The sequence below is a fragment of the Morchella importuna genome, assembly GCF_003444635.1.
Source record: "Morchella importuna strain M04M26 chromosome Unknown Morimp01GS029, whole genome shotgun sequence".
Lineage (NCBI taxonomy): Eukaryota > Fungi > Ascomycota > Pezizomycetes > Pezizales > Morchellaceae > Morchella > Morchella importuna.
In genome coordinates, this window is record NW_025763426.1 from 95,188 (window position 1) to 113,378 (window position 18,191).

Sequence of the window (18,191 nt, forward strand, 5' to 3'; positions counted from 1 at the left end):
AAACCACCAGCCAGCCATCCACACAGCAGAGCAAAAAGAGTTCGCAGCCTAGTGCTGCTACATCTCCTAGCTTGGTGATACTTTGTGAGGGTGGCTCGAGGCCAGAATGTTTTCTATACTGGGCTGGCGTGTGTGGTAGTACTGATGGCGGTTGGCTGCTGCACAGTGATGAGCAGCTCCTAATGTAGAATGAATTTCTCAGCTAAGTGGAGCAGATGAGCATGTATTTCCGTTCAAAGCTTTGATCACGTCACTTGCGTTACTTGAAGTACATAAGTCTCGCGGCCACGGTTGGGATTGTATGGCAAGACTACATGTAATGTAATGCATAAGTTTACCAGGTATTTACCAGGTATTTACCTAGCTACATGTAGTTAAGGCCTTAGGGAAGTCTACCGGCCTCAAGTTCTCTTGCAATCGGTTGATGTTGTTTATGTTTTGACAATACTTATGAAAATGTAAATCAAGGTAATGATAATACTACATGTATGGCTGGTCTGTACAATTAATACATGTAGGTGTCAATGATCAGGCGCAACAATCAAAAATGGGTGGAAGAATTTCAGATTATAAGCGGATGCAACCTCTCAGACAATTTTTCATAGCTACATGTACCTACATGTACCTACATGTATATTCTTATCATGTAATTATATTACTATGCACACCTGCAATCTCGAAAAGATCGATTGGGATCTGGTACGCCCCACCCCCCTACCTACTACGTTATCTCCCCCTATCAGATCCCTATTGATCTTCCAACAACAACACTACCTACTAATAAATTTAAGTCCTCTACCAAGACCACACAGCAGTAATAATGACAACAAAAAAAACCTCACCAATACAATACCCACCACGCGCACGCCAACCTGCAAGGCTCCCTCTCTCCCGATCGCTCAAAAACCGCACCTCATCCACCTCATCCCCATGACGTGCCTACATAGAGTACCCAATTAATCCCATATAGCACCTACATACTCGTAGCTTCACAGCGTTTCCGAACACGATCAATATTGCATGACATACAAAAACGTGGATTTGGCGCTTTTTTGCATGGTATGCAATAGCAGTCGTGTTCAGAAACATCATGAAGCTACGAGTACATATCAACCACCTTCCACGGTTAGAGTACGGTACAGATCGCGCTTATGCTTATGCACGCATACCTGCATACCATGCAGGCTGTCTCAAATCGGACCAGGGGTCCCGGGCCTTCCCCCCTCCCCCAGAAGAACCCTTAACCTAGATCAGTAGAACACCACTTAGGGTTAGGATTTTTCTTCAGCCCCGAGATTTTTTTTTCAGAGTTAATGCAATGCAGCCTTTTGTTAACGGTTACGTGTCGTTGGTGTGTTGTTGTGAGACCAGATCTAGATATGGCCCCGGGGAGCTTGACTACATAAGTTTTGTTGGGTGGTAGAGTAGTTAGGGTCGGAAGCGTGGGGTTGGAGAGTAGAGGGTAGGTACAGCACGAGGGGATGGTGTAAGTTATAATTTTGGAATCCTGGAACAAACGAAACATGTGGGTTTGAAATGAAACAAATGCCTAAAACTAAACTATAGCTAAACATGCAGGAAGAAAGAAGGAAAAAGACAGTGGTAAGTATCACACCCTAGCCCAACGCCAACACATAAACAACAAGGGGGAAATCCTTTTGCCAAACCCCATCATGAAAACTCACCCGGCCTCAACTGGTACTTCCTCTTGACTCTCCTCACCCACCTCCTTCTCCTCCACAAACCCCTGGCCCCCTGCTCTCCACCAACCCTATCATACACCCATCTCTCACCCTCCTCTTCAATCTCCACACCGCCAATGTACCTCTCCATGACCCACACTGTACTCCCCAAATCCAGGGTCCACTTCCCCTCCATCCACTCCCATCCTGGCGGACATCTCACATCCTCAAAAAATCTTGTCCCCTTTGGTCGATCACCCGCGATCCTGCTAGGTTCCATTGGCTCGTACGGGGTCGGACTAAAGATCCAGCTCTCGTATTCGCCCCCGGAGCCAGTGAGCCGTTGCAGTTCAAATACTTCAACCTCCCGCGACTCTGGGATCGCATCGAGGACAATATCAGAGTGGATGAGAGAATCCGCGGATGCCGCTGCGCGCGCTTCCTGGGGGCGTAGATGTGCTGCATGGAGGTCGAGAAGAAGCTCTTGGAGGGTCGGGTGGCAGAGCGCCAGTCCAATCCATCCAGAGATGAGGAAAATGAAGCGCCATGGAAGCGCAGATGCTGATATGAACAGAAGTATAGAGGTCAGTAGTAGGGTTATGAAAACTGCCGATGAGACGACTTCATCACTAAAGTTAGTTGGTGGACCGATCAATGATATGATCTTGTCATGGGCTATAGAGAAGTCATCCATGGTATTTTGAAGGTCGCGAAGATTGCGGAAGAAGTCTTTGCTCATCTCGCTAACTGCCTTTACCTCTGGAGGAGGCGCGATGGCTGGCCCGTGGGCGTTGTAGTTCTCCATGTGCAGACTCGGTGGTGGCGGGTGACGGATTATGAAGCTGGGGACCATGATAAAGAGGAGGACGCAGGCCACCGGAAGCACAGCGAGAAGGTAGGGGTCTAGGCAAACGAAGGAGTAGACAGCAAGGGCGGCGAGAGTGTGGGAGGGCTCCCGCCATTGGATGAGCCGTATCAAACGGTGCTGGAATACAAATACCACACCGATTCTACATATTACAGAGGTTAGAAAGGATAAAAGTGTCTACTTGCTGGTGAAAGAGCTTATCCCACGCTCTCAGGCCTGAGGACAGACTTTTCTCCCAGCAAGTACGATCACCAGATGAAGCTTCCTACCTTGCGTTGAATCTCCTGAAGTTACTGCTCATGGTCGTCAAACTAAACTGTGGCCTATCCTTATCCTTCCTCTTATCCCGTGTATCCGAATAGCTCTCCCACGTGTAGTCGCTTGGTAGCATTTGCTGCATGAGCTTCGCAAATATGCGTTCCTGCAGCCCCGAAGCACCGTGGCCACCTTCCTGTGTATCGCTGTGCGTGCTCCCGCTGTCTGAACTTCGTGACTTGTGGCGTCGGTGGTGCTTATGTGCCTGGTGGGCTGCTCCGGCCAACGTTTTCCCGATATCGCGAAGGCTGGGTGATGGTGATGTGGCACGGCGACGGCGGGCGCCACGGCCAGCGTCATTTTCGGAGTCGCTCATGGAGTATCTCCGGTTACGGAGACTTGGGTCATAATCGACCAGGAGCGAGTCGTCCATGGATTTTTTCTGGTGTTTGCAGTGGTTTGTTTGCGGGAGTTGTGGGCACTTGTAAGAACGGTTCTGGCCGGTTGACATGTGAAGCCAAGCTGGCTTGATGACGTCGGGCGACGGTTCTGGGAGAGCTGTGTTACCCGGCGATTACATATTTTGCACTTTTTTGGTTGGATCACGTGACAGATGTAATTGTTTCCAGTATGGAGAGTCTCGAATACAAAGGGAAAGGGATTGCCGAATCTAAAGCTGGAGGTCAGAGTGGGTCTTGGAGACAAAGCTTCATCTGTGTATTGGAGGGGAAGAAGCTCATACGTGCTGATCTGTTCTCACAAACACGGAACCCCTCTCCCCCCTTTGTTTCAATTCTTCGTGGCTAGCTTTCTATGTAGATAGATGATGGGTGCAGAGGGAGTCATTCTGTCAAAGTATCGTGAGGTTTGCATTCGTGAGTGAGGTGTAATGTAGGTCGTTGCTAGGCGGCAGGGCCAGTAACAAATGGACATCACATCTCAGCCACGTGCAGCCGAAAAGGGTTATAGCCTGTGGGGTTGAATGGAACAGTTCCCGAACTAAACCCACTGCAGGTAAAGTAAATAAACGAAACACTCGCTAAGACCAGCGCAAAGCAGACATCGCCACGGCAACCAGGCAGGAAACCCCGGCACCCTTTGGAAATCCTCCTACAGAACGAAGGACTGCTGGCAGTTGCAGAAATGTGTGCATTGTGCAGCTGGCTAACCAACCACAGCCAGGAATGGTAGCAGAGCACCACAGAAGGGTTTCTCTTGCCAGTGCTGCCTTGCCCAAGGGAGAGGTGTTGTTGGGGTGCAGTGCAGTTGCTGCAGCAAGACATCAGACATACATACGGACGAAAAGAAGAGGAATAAGAAGAAGAAAGAGTTGGCTCATCAACTGTCACCAGTTGATCTCCCCTGAGCTTCTCCCGCTTCTTCCCCTCCACCTGCGTTTATCGTTACCTCATTGCTCTCTTCAACCAGAAAGGGAAAGTAAGCGAAGAAGGAGAAGGGGGAGAAAAAAGAAGGGAGGAAAAAAAGGAGAATTCATAGCATCCATTGGAGAGAAGGAGAAGAATTGGAAAAACAAAGTAATAATAGGAACGAGCCCGACAAGTGTTTTTGATGTAGCTATCCATAACTATCTGTGCGTTTCCCGGAGCACGACAGGTACAGCACTGTAGATTACAGGGAATACATAGTAGGTTGAGAACGTTCTTCACCGTCAGTCACTCCATAATTCAGTCACCGAACTTCTTGGGGAAGTTACAATACCAGTTTGCTGGCCGGTGTCACCGAGGGGAAAGAGCCTCTCTCCACTTCGTCCACTTCTTCTATTTTCACAGGCCTCAGAGAGATTTATCGATCGACTACATACTCTTGCTGTACTCTCTGCCCGCGCATTCCCTTCCTTTCCACTTCACATCATACATACTCCAACTCATCTGTCGTTCTTCTTTGGGCAGCTCATCTTGGCCCGTTTATTCATCTCCGCAATGTGTCGCGGCTTCCACACTTAGCCATCCAGACAGCAACATCCATTAAATACTTGCTTGTACTTACATATCTGCTCCTCGCCGCTGTCTTAGCAACGAGTTCTTGCCCAAAGGGTTGTTGTGTGTTGCTTGCTGCTGCTCCTCATCTCATCTCGTCGCCCTGGAAATTGTAGTTAATTCTTTTCTACCTATTCTGGATTTCTAGACCCTGAACTCCTTGTCCAGAATATTTCCTTTCATCCTTCCGCTCTTTTTCAGGGTCCTAAAATATTTTCTACAACACCCCAACCCTAGTAACTTTCATTCCCCCGTTACACTCCATTTCATTCGTTCATTTACTCTCGCTCGTCTACGGTTATCCACCCGTTCAAGGCCTAGTCTGGGTTCACTCCCAACCCCACCCCTTTTCATACTCCACGGATTCAATCATCCACCCCCATCCCATCCTTTCCACACAAACAAAGTTAGTGAGTTTTGAGTGTGAGAGAGATAGAGATAGAGAGAGAGAGAGAGACGTCAGCTCCTTTCACTGTTGTTGCTGCTGCTGCCTCTCTATCCCTCTAACGTAGTCCCTCCACTTACCCAGTCTAACCACTCCCACCACACCAACACTTGTGTTGCCGGTGACCGTAGTGGCTCGTCATGCCGGTTCGAGTCTCACAGCAACCGCCTACATCCAATAATTTGTCCAATTCATCTACCACAACAACCACAACCACAACTACCTACTCCCTTCGTCGGGATTCGCCTGCATCGTCTCGGGGGGACGATTCGAGTACTAGTTCTATTTCATTAGGTATGAGTGGCCACCACTATCCCTCGGCAGGAAGGAGAGATGAAGGGGGAGATCTTCTAACATTAATTTGTGCAGTAGATGGAAGACAGAGGAAACGCTTGAACAAGACAACCTCGGACTCCCACACCTTACCTCGCTCGAAACCTTCGTTACGAGAACCTCGATCATCACCAAAGACTACTACTACTACTACTACTACTACTACTCAACGTGCCCAGCGTCATGAGCAGAAGCCTATGAGTAATAAGGCTTTGGACTTTCAGAATTCAAGATCGTAAGTTAAGCTCCGTCTGGTCTTACACGGACCACCGCATCCCACCCCCTTCCCCTTATCCCAGTCTCTGGGATTCTAATAGGATCCCCGTGAGTTTACAGTGACAATGCTAGTGTCTCCTCCTCGAATGCCCTCGCCAATAACAACAATCCCAGAACCTTCCTACATCCACCGAACGGCCACGCAGGGGCAAATGTAACTACGTTTTATGCTTTTGGTCAGAATTCACTAAACACGCAGCAACCCGCAGAACCCCTTGGGGAACCATTTGATTTTTCGCCTTCAGGAAACTTGGAGGACATTCATAGGAGTATCATCGATACAGAGCAGCTCAGCCAATTTCCAACACCGAGACGGGGGAGAGGAAACACAGACGCGATGGAAGAGAACCATCACAGAACTCAACCAACAACAATGGAGAGCCGACCGGCAGTTTTGCGACGACCAAGTGTCTCGAATAAGAATGTGAACAGTCAGGGACCGACCCATTATGAGCAGCGAAGTCGTCGCCAGAGCAACGCGCCTACGCACCAATCCTCGAATAACTCCCTTTCGTCAACTTACCGCAAGTCAATGGCAACAACAGATACCGAGAGCTCAAAGCGGAGGAGGCCAAGTGCGGCCAATAGTTCGCTTACACCACCAGTTCCAAAGGAGTACGTGCCTGGTAGTGGGTACTCCTCCAAGACTTCTGATGCTGTTTATAAGGTCCCTGCATCTTCTAGGACTGCAAAGTCAAAGTCTTTACAACCGCCTGCACGACATCAGGGGCAGTCGAAGCCATCGCTATCTCCCGAGCATGGTCGTGCTCAATCGATGGCTTTCCCCCCAAAATCCCCTAAATCGCCGAGTCTGTTGAATAAGCTAGGAGCCACGAAGCAGGGCGGTATTCCATTATCTACTTCCTCGCGAAGAATCTCAACAATTCCCCACGCCTCAGGCCTGGGTGCTAGAACAGTTAGCCCTACTGACGCGAGGCGCGCGAAGCGCCTCTCAGCTATCCACTCCCCAACTCCCCCTTCCCTACCCTTACCCGTAGAAGATGCGCGATCGGCTCCAGGTAGCCCATCAATGATACCAAGAAAAAGCGTCACACCATCATCCTCAGGGACAACCCCCGAGCCCCAGAGGAAATCTTACAGTTCAGGTTTATCGACCGCGTCTACAAACACATCGGCGCGAACATCCATCGGTTCTTTACAACCGAAATTAAGTCAGAATCTAGCTGTCTCACGGTTACCCAAACCGCCTAGAGCTACTGTAGAAAGAGATGAAGAGATCCCCCCTGTTCCGCCTTTGCCGAAGGAATTGGCTTCCCCTATGGTTGCCAATTTTAGCGATGCAGGTTACAACTCCAATAGTAACGGCAGGAAGAGCGGCAATAGCACCAATGGGTATTTCGGACCGCGGAAAGACAGTTTACCAACAGAACCGGAGCTCTTCGACATGGAATCTGATGCTTCTTCGAGGCCAGCAGTGCCGGAGAAGCAGAAATTTTCCGAAAAGACTGAAAAATCGGGAAGGACGTCGAAGGAGAAGTCGCCGGAGAAGACTACAAGGGCCGACAGAGAAACACGGCGAAAACGTGGAATGACACTGGGTGGTATGAATGTGGGGCAGGGAACGCAAACTCTAGAGTCCAAGAGCTCGTCTTCCAGCTTGAGGAAGAAGGACCTTGTCCCGCTGCGCCTTCCGCCTTTGAATTTGTTGCCATTGAGCACCCCGACAATTGCTCGAGTCAATGCTTTGGGCCCCCATTCAGATTCAGATGAGCTTACGCCACCGCCGAAACGTAGTATCAAAACGCCAAGCACACCGATGACCGCATCGAAAGCTGGTTTCTTTGGAAAAGGGAGGGATAGGGAAGAGGCGGCATATAACCGAGCAACCAGCTCTTTCAACCACCCCACACAGCCAGCTGAAGATAGTCCCTCAAGTCTTTCATTGAGGGCGGGCTCAAGTGCAAGCAGTAGTATTCCGGTTTCAGCAAGCAGCAGGATGGGAAGGCAGACCATCAGCCCATATGTTTCGCACTCACTCCCGAAGGGTACTCCGACTGGGGAATTTGAAGGGGAGGGCAAGGATCATAAGGGAAGACTCATTGGAGTGACTTTGGGTGGCGGAGCTACGAGGGAAACCAATAACAAGAGCAGATCCAGGAAGAGCCAGGAATCAGTGGGGGGTGCACCAGTAGTTGAGGAGACACCGGGTACCCCTACGAGCGCAAGCTCAATCAGGAGGAAATTGAGCTTGAGCTGGAAGAAGAGCAGTTCTAGTAAGCACAGCCATGCTGCGACAGAAAGAGCTGAGGAATATGCGCCGCAGAAATACGATACTGCACAGAAGTTCGATTCGATGCCGCCACCCAAACTTCCGAGCTCTGCCACATGGTCAGCAACAACGAGCCACCCGCCAAGCCCCGTGAGAATCCAGAAGGTGGCTACTTCCGGAGGAGTTCAGAGTAGAAGAAAAAGCTCGATTGGCAATGGTGTTAATCTTTCAGAAAGTTGGTGTAAGGAGACTATTGCATCCGAGAAAAGGTCTACGGAAAGCGTGGTTTCCCAACAAGCCCCCCCGACGCCTGCTAAAAATTCAACTGGAAGCTCAATTTTGGGACCAATGACGAAAATGCTGAGCAGCAAGCATTCTTTAGGTCAAATGAGACACAAAACTCAACCTGCAGTGCCGGCGCATGCAGATCCCACTATGGATCATGACGATCTGATGGCAGAGGATGAGATGAGGAAGATAGCGAGCAAGCGAAAGAACTTGGATGCTATGGCTCAGGAATTGGAGGAGTTGAAGCGCCGTGCAACACCAAAGGAACGCGTTTCTCCCCCTCAAGCTCTTCGTTCAATCCCCTTGAACATCTTTGAACGCGGCGAAATCGTCGATTATAAGGAAATCTATTTCTGTGGAACCTCTGATGCCAAAAAGCACGTTGGTGATTTGAACTCGACAACCGCGCCTAACTTTGGATATGATGATGAGCGTGGTGATTATATGATAGTAAAGGGTGACCACCTGGCATACAGATACGAGGTAGTTGATGTGCTTGGTAAGGGAAGTTTCGGACAGGTCGTTAGATGTGTAGATCACAAGACTGGAGGTTTGGTAGCTATTAAGATTATCAGGAACAAGAAGAGATTCCATCAGCAAGCTTTGGTGGAGGTTAATATCCTCCAGAAGCTGAAGGAATGGGTATGCAATCATGTTTCCTCGGCTGAGAAGTGCTTTATTAATGGTATATTATAGGATCCACATGGCAAGCACAGTCTTATCAATTTTACCCAGTCATTTTACTTCAGAGGACATTTGTGCATCTCGACAGAGCTGCTTGGAATGAACTTGTACGAGTTTATCAAGTCAAATGATTTCCGCGGATTCTCGCTGCGGCTCATCAGGAGGATGACCAAGCAGATGCTGAGTAGTTTGGTGCTGTTGAAGGGAAAGAAGGTCATTCATTGTGATTTGAAGCCCGAGAACATTTTGCTGGCGCATCCCATGCGTTCAGAAATCAAGGTCATCGATTTTGGAAGCAGTTGTTTTGAGCATGAGAAAGGTACCTTTATATTCTCTATTGGTATTTCTTTTTATTGATACTAATGAATACTTTAGTGTACACGTACATCCAGTCTCGTTTCTATCGTTCACCTGAAGTTATTCTTGGAATGACCTATGGAATGCCGATCGATATGTGGAGTTTAGGATGTATCTTGGCTGAGTTGTTTACCGGTTACCCCATCTTCCCAGGAGAGAATGAGCAGGAGCAGCTGGCTTGCATCATGGAAGTGTTTGGACCACCCGAAAAGCACTTGATTGAGAAAAGTACAAGGAAGAAGCTGTTCTTCGGTATGTGGCTTTGTTTTCTTCGTTCTGGTTCAGTGGCTAATAGATTTATAGATTCTTTTGGGAAGCCGCGAATGATCGTCTCGTCCAAGGGCAAGCGAAGGAGACCTAGCTCCAAGACGCTTCAGTACGTCTTGAAGTGTGATGATGAAGCATTCCTCGACTTCATTGCTAGATGTCTTCGCTGGGATCCGGAGAAGAGGCTTAAGCCAGATGAGGCCATGCACCATGACTTCATCACTGGCCGTAAGGCCACAAGGCCAAGAACGGCGACCGAGTCACCGATAAAACGCTTCAATACCTCGAACTATGGAACATCGACTTCTTCCAGGCCGCTTCCTGACCCACCTGCCGCTAAGCCCAGGATCACTCACGGGTCGTCAACAACCCAAACCTCCAATGCATCGCCAATGAAGGGTTATAGTTCAGTCAAGAGGAACCCTAGCACAGCAGGGGCAGGGGCAGGGGCGATTTCAGGAACAAAGAGGAATTCCATGGGTGGAGCAGCAGTACAGAGTGGGCTACCAAGGGTTACAGCGGCTCAGAGGAGTGTAAGCGGAAAGGTGCCAACGCCGTCGTCAAGTTCTCACGGTTTAAGAGGGTCTGCGGGAACTTCATCCTCGATTCGTCTGGTTAGGGATGATGAGTCGAGTGACAGCCAGACAGCTCAAAACACACATCGAAACCAAAATCGATGATTATGATTGAAATGATTATTACATGACCCTTCTCCCGCCTCTATACTTGTTCTTGTCCTTTTTTTTTCTTGTCGATTTTGCCATGTTTAATGATCATTCTCAAAAAACCTCTTTTTTATCTTTTTTTTTCTATTTTCGCGTGAGGGAGTTTTTTCTTTTAACGGTTTCTTTCTTTTCTCTCCTCTCATCACCGCGGTACTGGGCAAGGCTGGGGTTTCATCATGTTAAGGCTTTTTTTCTGCGTCTGGTCGAGCATCTTCTTTTTTTCTTTTTTTGTCCCATCGTTCTTATTACTTATACATACTACGTACTTTATTTTTAATATCAACAGTGCGGTGGGAGAAAAAAAAGAGAAAACGAAAAAGACCAGTCTTTGTTTTGTCCTCTCGGTGTTTGTTGAGAAAAAATGCGGGCCAATGTGCTAATTCTCTCCTTGTTTGTTTTCTTGCGCGGACGGGATGGGTGGGATAATACCCGGGTTATTTTTTTTATACCACTTACTTTCTTTCTTTCCTTAACTTTTACCTACCCATCTCGTTTGACCTGGTTTCTTGTTATAATTCCATTTTGCTGGGGTGTTTTTTTTCTTTCTTTTTCCTTACTCTATTTTTGGGTCCGGTTTCTGTTGGCGGGTGATCAAAAAAAAATTTAACTTGTTAGTATTCTGTCTATCTATATTCTGGATGTATTTGCCTGTCCTGCTGGTTACTACTGAAATGTCACAGAGGGTGGTTTGTTGGTTTGGGGGGTGGGTGGGGACTTTGGTGGCGTGGAGGGACGGATGGAGGGTTGGGTTGGGTTGGTAATTGGGTCTATCTATTGATATGATTGATACCTTTCTAGCTGCTCTATAACTACTTACATGATATACACAACACACACACACCACACACACACACATGCACATTTTACACCTCTCCTTGATATCCATACGTTATCATTCATTATGCTTGCATGCATCCACCGTTTTGTTACTCCCTCGTTTACGTTTACTTGGCTGCTTTTGAATACATGTATCTGCTTGGCGGGGTGAATGGGGTGGGGGGGGTGAAACGGGGAACGGGGAGCGATATCTGCACTTTGGCGTGGTGTGTTGAGATGAAAGGGGGGAGTGGGGGGGTTGTATATATAACAGTATTCGCATACCTTAATGTATTTCATATGTGTAGATACTTTATCCATGTACCAGCGCGTTCCCCCTCATGTACTTACATGTATTCCTCGTGATATGAAACGACCTCATCCCGGATCACGAAATATCACTCGACGACATTTCCGGCTGGTTTGTATATACTTACAGGGATCATGGGTTGAGGAGATCGTGGGCGAAGGGACATCTGTACGAGGTGAGTGATTGGCTGTGACTTTGATCGATTGATAGACAGGGAGGGGGCGCGCAGGAGTATTATTTGTGTAGAGAAAATATTTGTTAGGGGTCTATAGTTTTTCTTGTCTGTTTTTATAGAATAAAAGTCTTGTTTTGACATCAATGCAAAAGGAGAGGATCATAAGCAGAATTTTGGACTGTGAGCACGCATGCAGTCGATTGGTAAACCAACGATGAAATGAAAACCAACAAACCTACCCCGCAAAACAACCCACATTATGTAACTAACGCTACTAAAGTAAGACATAAAACCACCCCACAATTATCCAAACCTAAAAACACCAACCCGCACTCCACACGACGCCCTAAAGTTGAAATAAGAAGTGGCGGATCGCCACACAACCCACCATCCCAAAGAAGCAGTGTCCGCCCCACCTATCTCACTAAACTTTTAACTTTACACCGACGTCTTTTGCAACTCGCGAGGCATTAATTTTCCTCGTATGCGCGCAACTATGCCTCACCATGGAACCACCGCCGCCGCCGAGGAAGGATTGAGAGGAAAGTTAAAAAGTTAGAGAATAAACTGTGTATTTCTACCCATTCTGATAAGATGTAAAAAAATATATCCCCGAAATTATTCTACTCTAATGATAGTTGTGATAGAAAGGGATGAGAAGGAGAAGAAGACAAGGAAAGGTGAAATCGGAAAGAGAGCTCGTCGGTGGTCCTCCACCGAAATTAAGCCCTAAAAAACCAAAGCACCCACCTAACAGAGTAACCCTACAGTTCTCTGATCCCGGGCCCGATATGAGGGTATGGGAATAAGAAATGGAATGATTGATGTGTAGAAATGAAAACTCAAGAATTAAGAAAGAGAAAAAGGAAAGAAAAAGCATATGCAACGCCCCAGCCGTTCAACTTTTACCAAAGGAAAGAAGAAAATAAATTTACAAAACAAGATCTTTAGCTAACGATCCGGTCTCCCCCACATGGGAGCGTTTGATCCCGTGGAGGACGGCATCAAGGACGTTCTTGGCGATTTGCCTTGGCTCATGAGCGGGAACAGATCCGGGGGCGTATACACCGGTCTCAACTAGAATGCTGTACCATTCCTCATCAACGGTTTCGTGGTATTCGTTTGTTCCCTTGATGTCTATTTCGTCTCCAGGTTAGCTACGTACTGATCAAAGAGAGAATAGAGGAATGATTAGGTACGAACCTGATTCACAAGTATCACCAACAAAGTAAACTGTCTTCGGGGCTCCCTTGGCTCCGAACCTAGATTCACGCCATTGCTCAAGAACACGGGTTGCGAACTGATATGTTCCAATCTGCGGCTTCCCAAAGGCTGTCGAGGTCTTCAAGTTCTTTCCGGTCTGGTGCTTGTACATGGACTCGACAAAGACCCTGAAAGCACCCATTCCATATCTGTTGAGCTCATAGTTGGTTGCCCAAACTACATCATTGTGGCTCCAGTAGATTGGTGGTCCCTCCTCAAAGGTCTCTGACACAGTCCCCATGCGCCCATTTTTAGACATGAGGAGTTCCAAAATGATCTGGGCATCGTCACCCCAATGCCTACTGTCCGCAAACACAAAGATAGCCTCAATCTCGAGTTCTTCAAGATCAAGCTCCTTGCAAGAGTTGTGCTCGGAGTCTTTGAGTTTTCGGAATGGGGTAACGGCAGGGTTCGACTTCATGAGGTCACCTGGGGTAACGATGTTCTTGAAGCCATACGTCTTGGCAACGTCCCGGCACTTTTCACCCTCACCTCCCACTACAAGAACGGTCCCGTAGACATCAGCCATCTCTCGCATAGGAGAGTGTCCGCAAATAAATTGATCGGGGGACACAACAGTTTCGAGCTGTTTGCTAAGGTCCTGGCATCGTTCGGCCTCAGTTTTACCACCACCCTATTTATCATTAGTATTGTTTCCTGATAAAATATATAAAGTCTGGCCGAAGAACAACTCACGTTTGTAACAAAAATATACGGAATATCAATCCCAAATTCGTTTTTTCCATTCAAGACCTTAAGAGCCTCCACAGCCTCTGGAATTACTTCGCCCCCCTTGAGAAGTACCCCATCGATGTCGAATGCAAATGCAAAATCCGGCACAACTTTCGTCACGGGGCTCACATTAGGTGAAGGATAGCAAGACATATCCCAAGAGGTTGCGCTATCAGAGAACTCTGAGCTCGAGGCTGTGTCCTCATCGACGGGACTTGCAGGTGCAATCATGCTACCAACATCTGCACCCGCACCCGCACCCGCACCGATGCGGAGAGACTCTTGGAGACTTTCTTTGGTAAGGGGGTTCGAGACTCGAGTGATAGTTTCATTCTCGGAGTCAGTAGAGTCCCTTCGTGAAATGATTTGAGGCATGTTTGTGGATTTGATGGTAGGTTTGGTACGAAAAGGCTAGTGAAATGATGGAACTGTGGAGTATAAAAGCCGAGGGATTGGGCCAAAAGAATTAGAGTAAGAAGCTGCTGTTTGGTAATGATGTACTGTGTATGAATGAGGTAGTAATATAGTGAATTGAGTAGAAGCTTTGAGGGGGGGGCTTAGAACCTCTTTATAACTTTGAAGCTCTCACCTTTAATCCACTATCATCCCACACACAGGGCTATCCCGCTCTAGCTATTCAGAAGATCCCTATACCCAATATTACTTTTCCTGCCACTACTCCAGTATCCAGTAATATCTTAGTCTTACTAGTAAGGCAAAGCAGCAGATCGTCACTGCCTTTTCCGTGGTGACATCAGAAGGGATTATTAGTCAAGTTTCGAAATATTAGGATTAGATCCAAATTTTTGATTATTCGGTAGGCTCCTCGTTCCCGATTGAAGTATATACCCAGATGGACAAATAACAATTACAGGGTCTGCCTGCAGTAAAGGGATCGAGGAATTGTACATACTAGTAAAAAAAAGAGATGAGAGGGTAGAGAAAAAGCTGTGATTACTATACTTGCCAATCCACTCATCCAGCCAGTATATAGCTCGCACGCGCCGTTCTCCGAGGTACGTCCCCGACCAACAGCAGCAGTAACATCAATAGCGTATAACCTTTCTTTCTACATACTTGTGAATCCCAAAACACATGTAGCCGGCAGGTGTATGTTCAATGACGTTTATCTGTAGATAAGTAGCATAGCACAACCCTGCACAAGTCGGCAACATGCATACAGGGTGTTGTGGCTGCAGTGGGCGTGTAGATCATCCACATGTGGCACGCTGATCCGGTATGTCGTAAAAACGTCTTTCTTGCCGTCGCCCAATCCTCTCTTTCACGGCCTGCCAGGTCCAAGAATCAATCAGATCAACCACGTCCCTGGGCGAGACCCTCTCGCTGGAAGAGCCGCTGCCCAGCCCTTTTCAAGATCGACTTACGCCATGCCCGGAATAATTCCCTCAGCCCGTACCTCCTGTAAATCATCTCTTTTTCTGTTAGCCGCAACAACTGATATCTTCAACCGCCTAGATACTATCATGCTATCCTATGAACGCGGATGCGAGCATTGAAGGGAAAAATGATGACTGGAAAACAAGGAAAATTTCCACCTCAACCAACATCTAAATGAATGCGAAAAAATACTCATCGGCCGGCCGTAGCATCCCATCGGCTATCCAGGAGGGAAAAAAAATAGATGTCAAGCTCCAACCAGGATTGTATTCGAGATTTCAAACCCTTAACCAAGTGAAACCCATCTTCCCGGCATGTAAGTATCAAGCCTCTGCCGGCCGGTTATCAAACACTGCAACCCCCCACCAACCTGGAATGAGAGTGGGCCATATGTGCAATGACATCTATTAATACTTGAGAAGGAGACAGAAGAATGGGCTCGAGTTTGGGAGTTGCAAAAATAAATCCCGAGATAACCACAGATTCCGTCCGATTTGTATCTCATATCATCCTTTAATTCCTTTCCTGGAGTCCAGGTATGCACGCACAACGTCACTTACAACACCATGAATTTTCTCAAGATAAGCAGTGTGCCACTATGCAGAGTTTCTCAAAGAAATGGACTAGCCGGTGCGAATTCGGCGTTCAAGGCCAGTAACGAGGCGCTAATTTCTTGCGATTCTGGAATATTTTCTGGGAAGTAGCACAATTTTTAATATTTCCAAACCATTATATATTAAAGTCGGTGTTTGTTCGGGATTCCCGGTGGTGAGAACACTTAGGGTTTAAGATCATCATTAGTATTCAGACCATAGAGTAAGCCTGATATCGGCGTACGTTGACGACCAAGTATTGAACCCCTAACAGATAGATGCCCCCAAACATATTTGTTGCAAGGCCTACAGTTCTATTGGTGAAAAACAGCGGTCCAGATAAGTCTTTCCTAGATCGTTCCAATCCCGGGACATGTACAGAAAAATGGAAATACCAATAGTAGGTCTGTGTACACACAAGCGAAACCAAAATGTCTGTTTAACTGATTTATACCCAGCCCCACGAGCCCAAGAAACCCTTAGTGACAGATCTCAAGGTGCATGCAAGAAACTTACCATAAAACTGGGCTCGAGCACCATACCTACTCGGTACACTCAGTTTTAAGCTCTGCTCGGAAATGATCGTAGGCCCGACACGGCTTACTCCCCCTCACGGCATCTATCAACCCCGATTTTCGCGAATCGAACCCACCTAAACTAAGGTCAGTCGGTTAAATGAACTATTCGTTACGGGTTAGAAATGCAGAGATTGTAGATAGTTACCGTATATATCAAAGCCCTCACGCCCCACTTCCTCACCGCAAACTAGACCCCATTCTAGAAGATCTCCTCTCCACTGGCCTCCGGGCAGAAGAGATATTCACATGCATGCGGTGCAATTCAGTTATGATTCCAGGCCCTCATGGGTTCCTGGGCGCGAGATGTAGTCATCGGAATGCGCAGCGGCAATGTAATGGGGAGTCAATTAATCGAGTCGCCAAAAATGCAATCTTGCAGGCCGAATGAGTTTTTTTTTCATGCGGGCATGCGGCTACCCGCAGCGTTGTGCGGCATCGCAACCAACTATGGACATAGCTACTTAGCCACTCCACGTGTGTATTTCTAGTTTTGTCGATCTTATGTTATTTTACCTTACATGCAGGGATCTAAAGGGGAGACGTGTCGATTTTTCTCGATGTTCGTATCGAACCGGCTAGAACCTCCACTGCGGGTACCGATTTATGGAGAGAGCCGTAATGTACACCAAGTAAATCAAGTACATCTATTCCGACATTGAATGGTCGCTTCAAGTGCACTAATCAGGGTCTCGAGTGGAAGACGTATTCCTGGTTTTGTTTACGAAACCACCAGAACATCCTGGGACGTGAAGCATAGCTAGGCTTATTTATGACAGAAAGTCCTAAGAATAATTATAAGCAGTGCAATTCATGACAAGAGCGCGATCAAGTGCCTACCATAATACGTAAAGAAAATAAGCCCAAATATTCCTGATAAAACCTTTCTATCTAAGTGTTGAAGAGATGTAATAATACTCTATGTTAAGCTTAAGCCCAACTTTATAGTTGACAGATCAGAATTAACACGTATCCACACAGTATGAGTTGCGGTGGTTGACAGAATTCCCTCATTGACTATACGTAGTAATAATAATAAAGGGAGAGTTATCCTCTTAGTGGAGTCGATTACTCGCCTATGCCATGGCTCGATATTCGAAGATGGTTATTGCGGTCGTTTCACAGCGGAGTGTTTGTGAGAGTTTCTTGGGATGAGTACATGTAGACTGGACCGTCAATTAGGCGATGATTCTAAAGACAAAGAGCATGAACCTCATAAATTACATGTAGTTGAGTGACCACTTGTCCGCACCACGCGTCAGGACAACTTGCTTGTTAACTACAATACCTGTACTAGCGTGTGTTGAAAACACCATCGAAAGTACGACTAAGAACGACATCTAGATCTTACTTGATTGACTACTCTACCTAATATTTCCCCCACTATGTCGATAAAAATCCATAGGGAAGAAATCAGCTTCTTATCCCTACTTCCAGCCTACATACTTCACAGCGACGTCCAAACGCCACGCCGAGTGATACCCGATGATGGCCATCATCGTGGACTTCGGAGTTTAGTACCTACCATTGCAGTTAGCGGTGTGTCACGTGTGTGTCACGTGTAGGTTAAATCCTCACGAGAAAGCCCTTTTTCCCTACTCTACAGGAGCCCAATGTTCGGGGTGGCGGGTATATACATCGCGACCACATACACATAAGGCATCTCACGATATCCTGCAGGGCCAAACTCTTCTCGCTTCCATTAATTAATTCAGCCTGTGTTTTGCGGAAGATTACCCGGCCCGGCCGTTGCTCAAGTGTCGCTTAACGGAAGGGGGGTTAAGGAAATTAATTGGGCGGGGGAAAGCAATTACAACGAGACGAGAACTCTCGCAGAAAACCGACACACCTAGTTGGACTGAGGAGAATTCAAGTCAATTGAACTTCCAAGCTTCCCTTTCATACACCATAATCTTCCAGAC

General features: G+C 47.2%; 3 protein-coding genes across 3 annotated transcripts; 1 reads left to right on the forward strand and 2 right to left on the reverse strand.

Moving 5' to 3' along the window:
- Nucleotides 1-1,671: 1,671 nt before the first annotated feature.
- On the reverse strand, nt 1,672-3,238 carry LAJ45_08325 (uncharacterized protein; the record flags this gene model as incomplete). The annotated part of the gene is made up of 2 exons (XM_046117876.1): nt 1,672-2,692; nt 2,820-3,238. 2 exons carry the CDS (start codon nt 3,236-3,238, stop codon nt 1,672-1,674), a joined length of 1,440 nt encoding a protein of 479 aa, XP_045968802.1.
- Nucleotides 3,239-5,387: 2,149 nt separating this feature from the next.
- On the forward strand, nt 5,388-10,362 carry LAJ45_08326 (uncharacterized protein; the record flags this gene model as incomplete). The annotated part of the gene is made up of 6 exons (XM_046117877.1): nt 5,388-5,541; nt 5,617-5,815; nt 5,917-9,016; nt 9,071-9,377; nt 9,434-9,667; nt 9,719-10,362. 6 exons carry the CDS (start codon nt 5,388-5,390, stop codon nt 10,360-10,362), a joined length of 4,638 nt encoding a protein of 1,545 aa, XP_045968803.1.
- Nucleotides 10,363-12,639: 2,277 nt separating this feature from the next.
- LAJ45_08327 (uncharacterized protein) lies at nt 12,640-14,078 on the reverse strand (the record flags this gene model as incomplete). The annotated part of the gene is made up of 3 exons (XM_046117878.1): nt 12,640-12,845; nt 12,912-13,605; nt 13,668-14,078. 3 exons carry the CDS (start codon nt 14,076-14,078, stop codon nt 12,640-12,642), a joined length of 1,311 nt encoding a protein of 436 aa, XP_045968804.1.
- Nucleotides 14,079-18,191: the final 4,113 nt, after the last annotated feature.